This window comes from Arvicanthis niloticus, chromosome 24 (genome assembly GCF_011762505.2).
Source record: "Arvicanthis niloticus isolate mArvNil1 chromosome 24, mArvNil1.pat.X, whole genome shotgun sequence".
In the NCBI taxonomy this organism is placed as follows: Eukaryota; Metazoa; Chordata; class Mammalia; order Rodentia; family Muridae; genus Arvicanthis; species Arvicanthis niloticus.
In genome coordinates this window covers 38241650-38248268 of record NC_133432.1, presented here as the reverse complement: position 1 = coordinate 38248268, position 6619 = coordinate 38241650, and the positions used below count along the sequence as shown (strand labels likewise).

At 45.3% G+C, this 6619-nt stretch overlaps 1 protein-coding gene across 1 annotated transcript; it reads right to left on the bottom strand.

Annotated features, from left to right (window-relative positions):
* Positions 1–691: 691 nt before the first annotated feature.
* Positions 692–6619, bottom strand: LOC143438157 (CD209 antigen-like protein A). Its single transcript, XM_076923766.1, has 7 exons — positions 6474–6619; positions 6286–6372; positions 5933–6022; positions 5204–5290; positions 4498–4649; positions 3120–3229; positions 692–1908 (listed from the first exon to the last, which is right to left on the bottom strand). Exons 1-7 carry the CDS (start codon positions 6517–6519, stop codon positions 1758–1760), a joined length of 723 nt encoding a protein of 240 aa, XP_076779881.1. The 5' UTR covers positions 6520–6619; the 3' UTR covers positions 692–1757.

The following is a 6619-nucleotide window of genomic DNA, read 5'->3' as shown; positions in this document are numbered from 1 at the left end:
ATCACTTAGTAACATAGACACAGACCCATGCTTTAATTATTTCATAAGGGAAGCAAGACTAGCAGAAGGACAGACCTAGAAAAGTAAGTCTGATAGCAACCACAGGTGACCTCATGTGATGGAGCCTCAAGGATCCTGCATAGATGTCCCATGCTGACCCAAACATGGCTACATCTCATCTATGTGAGCTTCACCAGGAAGTCAGAGAAGGCAGTTGATGCAGTGATCTAGGACAGGAAGGGGCTGAGAGCAGAACTCGGAACAGCAGGGGCACCATGTTCATTCTCAAATAAAGAAGATTTCAAGGGATGGTATGAAAGAGGGGGCAGAAATATATAAAAGCTGGAGAAGAGCTGTGAAATCCTGTGAATTGCTTTTGTTTTTGCTTTTTGGTGCAGATGTGATCCCACAGTGGCCGAGACTGCACAAAATCTGCCATCTGAACAGTCAGTTATGGATCAGGGAAGAGCTCACAGGCTCCTTTCTCTCCCTGCTAAATTATTGGCTACTGATGGATTTTGGGAGAGGGGTAGCCATTATTTTCACTTGATGATGAGCCTACTGGACTCCACTGGATAGTTTCAAACCCATGGTCAGACAGATGGCCCTGGTTAAACTCAGTGGATCAAGAAACAAACAGAAGGTCATGAATGGAGGTAAGAAGAGGTAAGAAAGGGGGATTCAGGACGGGTGAAGGACGGCAATAATCAGAATGTTTATTTATACTTATATTTATACATACATATGTATAAAATTGTCAATAAGCAAATTCAATAAAAATTACAAATTCTCTAAAAAAAATTTGGGAGGTCAATCTCAGAGTCTATAACATTGAGGCTCACCATGTCCACTAAGATGTGGAGATGGAGCCAGGGAATTAACACAATAATTTCAGATCATGACTAATAGATGAGGAATTGGTTCTCTTGTGCTTTTAGCCTGCAGATTGAGCTCCTGAAATCAGAGAAGGGTCCCATAGAGAGGCGTGCAGGGTAGATGAATGAAAACTTAGTAGGTGGGAGTAAAGTACTCAGAAATGCTATGAAACCACATAGGATGTATCATCAATTGCACTTGGCAATATATTCCACGCTGCCCCGAGTCCCCTTCGCCCGCGAAAGAGACAGGAGAGGCAGTGTTTGGGTAGTTACCACAGAGAGGCTTTATTCTTGTACCAGTTGAAGTGGAAGACCCCGAACCGGAAGAGGCACTGCTATATGTACCCTAGAGTGGCGTGTTCATTTCTGATTGGCTGTTCACTCATCACCCCTTGTTACGCCTCGGGATTGGCAGTGGCTTGGCGCACTTTCGCCTCTTGCACCTGTGCAGTTAGTTGTTTACTTGTGAGAGCACAGGATGCCAGCGCCATCTTGTAATGGTGGATGCTATCACCTCTAACCGCGGCTCCCTACAGCAATACATGGTCTGAATTCAGAAAGGAGATAAAAGGAGCCCATTTAAGGACCTGTGTGCACCTCATGTCTGTTCATTTCATTAAATGGCAAAGATGGATCAGAGGCACAGCCACTAACCCAAAGAGAACCTGCAGACATCAGAAGACTATACAGCAATCATCCAGGAGACAAGCTGGACCAGGAGCAATGCAGGAGACAAGCTACCTGCCAGAGAAAAGTCTTACAGATCTTGTCAAAGTGTCAATGGCTACAGACAAGTAGAATACCCTGGCATAGGTATGGGTGAAGTTCTGCCATCTGGCAGGATTTGGGGACTATGGGGGTAGTGGAGGGAGTTGGCCATCACTTGCTAGGGCAGGAAGTTTCAAGTTTTTTGCAGATCCAGAATTTCTTGTTGTAACATTTAGTGTCATTCCAGCCATCATCTCTGAACTCTGCACAATCTTCCTCTCCCAGGTTGTTAGGTTCCCCTTTATTCCAATACTTCATGAAACTGCAAAGACAAGGAGGCATGAGATTCTGTCACAGACATAGTCTGTAAGCCATGGGACGCACAGTGAGTTGTGTTCCTCTATGGCTTCCACTTTAGTTCCTGTCTCGAGTTCCTGCCTTGTCTTCCCTCAGTGATGGAATGTGACCTGAGAGTTGTAAGAGAAAATAAACCTTTTCTCCCCACACTGCTTCTGGTCATGGTGTTCACCGCATCAATATAAGGCAAACCAGGAAAGACAGCAGTTAGAACTCACCAACATACTTTAAACACCCCACCTAAGCCTCCTTCACCTACATCATCTATTTCTTTTCTTGACACCTCAGCCAAGGCCTTTGTCTAAATCTCTTGATCCTTCCACAGCTAGAGGTCAGGTCTTTGGTCTCCTGCCACACAATCTAGTGGTGATATAAACTCCTTCTCTTTGGACCTCGGAGTACAACAAGCTCTGGGCATATTCTTTTCTTTTTGTGGTGTGTGTGTGTGTGTGTGTGTGTGTGTGTGTGTTTATACCTGAATGTGCAGGTGCATGTGCACACATGAATGCAGGTGCATGCTAATTGATATGAGAACTGGGAACCAAGCTTGCATTATCTGGAAGTTTCAGGTTTTTGCAGATTGAGAATTAAGGACTCCCAGGTTCTTAACCACTGAGCAATCTCTTCAGTTCCACTTACAAGTGATATTGCTCATGGCAACAGTAATTTTCGATCTCTGTATGATCATGTATGTGTGGTTGTGTGCGCATATGCAAGTGGGATAATAAAAACTTCAGCTATTGTGCCTCAGGACATTCTCCACCTTGATTGGAACTTGCTATTTGGCTAAGCTGGCTGTCCAACAAGCCCTAGGAAGCCTTCTATTTCTGTTCTCCCGGTTCAGGGATTACAGGTGCATGCCATCACACCACCAGTTGTTTTTTACATGGGTTCTGGACATGCACTTTACCAATAGAGCCACTTCCCAGTCTTGGATTTCCTATATAATCATTTCTATTTAATGCCCCTCTGACTGTAAGTTTTTCCTGAAGTTCTGATGATGGGTTCTCAGGCACCTGCCATTCCTATCTGGACTTTTCTTTTTTCTTCATGCTACTCAGAAAATGTTCCAAGCTCTATTGCCTAGTTGACCAGAGAGAGGAAATGAGCACCAGGCATACCTCAAGTCAGAGCTTCATCATACTCTGTAGGGTGTTCCCTTCTTCTAGTACATACCTGAGGGTCAGAGGTGTACCATCTATCCAGTGCCATGAAGATTCCTTGTTTATGTCAATAAGCCCCATCCAAGTGTAGCCTCTCTTCTTAGAAGCTTGTTGTAGAAAGTTCTAGAAAAAATAGAAGAGAAAGTCAGAAGGGAGCTCTGCCTCCCTCTTTTAACTTGTGTTGTAGTAAACTCTTGGTGGGAAGTTCTGCCTACAATCTGATGTTTAGTTTTATACATTATAAGGCCATGAACACCACTGGGTTCTTGATCTTTCTACACCTGTGTGCTATGGGCAGATGTGTTCTCTCTAGCGCACAGTATGTACAGACTTGGTTATGCCATATACTTGTCTATCTGAAAGTTATGTATATGCCCACATGAATTTACTTGTTGGGATTGGCTGGCTGCACCAGATCAAACAAGTTAATAATTACTGAGTGTGTTAGTGGCCTCTGTTCAGCTCTGAATTCTCACTGGTGCTTAAAATCAGCAGGGCTGGTACTATTTACACCAGGGGAATTAGCAAAAGACATACACCAGGATTTCTTTTTAAAACCCACAGAGGAAGTTGTTAGGTGCTGGCCATATATTTTAAGTATTCCTCTCAAAGCATCAGTCACATTAAAAACTATAGCAGTGATGGTAAGGAGATGGCTGAGCCAGTTAAGCGTGTGTCACACAAGCCTGAGGACCTGAGTCTGATCCCTAGCAATCATGTGAAAAAGCCAGATGTGATGGTACAAATTCCAGCATGAGGGAGCCAGGGACAGGAGGATCCCTGGGTCTTGTTGGCTAGCCAGCTTAGCCTAAATAGTGAGCTCCAGGTTAATGAGAGACCATGCCTTAAAGAAAAGGTGGATAGATGCCCGAGGGATGACACTCAAGGTTGACTTCTGGCCTGCACATACACACACATGCACCTACACCTGAATGTGCATGTGCACCTGCATATGTGTACATCAGAGGAAAACTTTAGGTGTGAATACTCTCACTTTCTACCTCTTTTGAGACAGGGTCTCTTGTTATTTCTGTGTATGCAGTGAGAGATGCCTACCAGCTTCCATGGAACCTCTTGTCCCTACCTCCCATTTTACCACAGGAACACGGGATCACAGATATGTTTCCTCATGCTGGGCTTTGTGTGGGGTTGAGGAGTCCAAACTCAGGTCCTCATGTTTGCTGACAAGTGCTTTACCTGCGGAGCCTCCTCTCCAGCCCCAGAGTGTGTCTTTTTGCAAGTGCTCTGCTCTCATTCATAACCTTCTTATCTTTCCTCTTTAGGCAAGCAGCCTCTTTTCCAGAACACTGTATTCAACCAGACACCTCTCCTCCCATTAACCAGTGGCCTTGATGCATCCTCAGCTGAGGACTGGGCCTCACCAGGCATACCTGCTCTTCATCACTCTTGATGACCACAAGTTGAGCCCCCATGTTGTGGCAGGCAGTGGCAGAATCATTCCAAGACTTCTGGGCCAGAGAGAAAAAGTAGCAGCTTCCTTGGAAGGGCGTCCAGTCCCAGGGGCAGGAACGGCACAGGCGGTCTGTTGGGGAAGTCAGGTCAGGGATGGACACATTTTCAACCTTCAGCCCCTCCCTTGATATAGCACACCCCTTACTCCACTTCTTGAGTTCCTTCTATACCCAGGAGTCCTAGCCTGATCCTTTCTAGACTGGAAGAAGTTGGGTTTTAGTGCTCAGAATAGAGGCCAGGAGGCAGGTTTAACTGAATACCTACCATGTGTGTATTCCTATGAACACTGAGCACCTAATGTGTACACAATCTCTGTGAACACTGAGTGTCTAACATGTGCATACCCCTGTGAACTTTGAGAGCTTACTTTAAACACACTCTTTTAAACATTGAGTGCATATTCTGTCCAGGATCCTGTGACTATTGAGTACTTATTTTGTACATAATTCCTATGAACACTGACTGTCTATTGTGTACATGGACTCTTGTCAAACACCAGTGAGATGCCTTCCTCAGTATTACCCTGCATGTCCATCCCACAGGTGAGAAAACTGAGGCTCAGTGATGAGTAGTTATTTAAAGCAAAGTGACTCTCTGTGTAAACTTTTACTTCTAGTCACTCACCTATCCCAGCCTTCAACTGGGTCAGTTCCTCGTAGACATTCTTCTGATTGGACTCCTCCTGTCCCTGAGAACTGGGGATCTTGCAGACTGGGTCAAGAAAAAATAGTCACTGCAATTATTAAATGTTTACTGTGTTTCTTGGTCTATACTGGGCCCCTAGGACCAAGATATCCTCTTTCCCCTTTCCCCTTTCCACATCCTTCCTCTCCTCTCTCCTTTCTCCTTCCTCTCTCTCTCTCTCTCTCTCCTCTCTCTCTCTCTCTCTCTCTCTCTCTCTCTCTCTCTCTCTCTCTCTCTCTCCCTCACAGATACTCTCATATAGTTCAGGCTGCATCAAAATTTCTATGTAGCTGCCTCTATGAACTCCTCCTGCCTCTGCTTCATGAGTGCTGAGATTATAAGTATTCACTGTCACACCCAGTTTTACGAAGTGCTTGGGATGGAATACAGGACTTTGAGCTTGTGAGGTAAGCATTCTACTACTTGAACAATGTCTCCAGCTTAGCATCATTTTCAAGACCCAAGGTCTTACTTAGTCCTATTTGATGAGAAAGAGATCTAAAAACCAAAGAAAATTGGATGTCTAAAGCAAGTGTAGCCAATGTCTCTGTACAAAACTACTCTATTCAAAGGACCATAAGGACACAGTCCCAGTCAGTTGCTCCTCCCTTCTGAACCCCTCAGTTGAAGAGCCAGACCTAGAATCCCCAAACCTCAATCCTGCCTGACCTTTGACAAGGATGACAACCAGCAGCACAGAGAATACAGTGAGGAAGAGCACCTGCAATGCCAAGGGGACATGGCTGTGGACCAGGCACCCTGTGGGAGAGAAGGATGGAATTTTAGCACCTTAGGATCCCTGACTTAGTATAGTCCCAGTCAGGCAACCCATCAGTCTCACTCCCAAGGTACAGGATTCCAGATCCTAGCCTCTATAGTTCCCAGGAGTCCAGGTCCCAGATTCAGGATCTGAGCTTCCAATCCTCTGAACATTAGTGACCTGAGTCCCAACCTCCACCCTCCACTCCCAAGGAACCCAAGTTTCTGTCAGGAGCTGACCATAGTCCCTCATCTTGTTTTACCTGTGAAGCTACTGAATCCAGAATTTGGTTGGAAGCCAAAGCCTTTGATGGAGTATTTGGTGTGGCTGGATGTCAGCAGTTCCTCATCTAAGCGAATAGAGCATCAGTCATATACAGGGTAGTCCGAGGCAAGCACTGCCCTATTTGTGTCCCTTCCCCAAGCTCACAGAGCACCAGCCCAGTCTCACCCAGAGGGCCAAGCTGCTTCTTCTCCATTTCCTTAGAATCACGCATGCTTCACAACCACTTCTCAGTGCCAGAATCAGATGGAGACAACAGCTTTTATTTGCTGCCTCCTTGAATCTTATTTCGGAAGAGAAATTAGGAAGTGGAT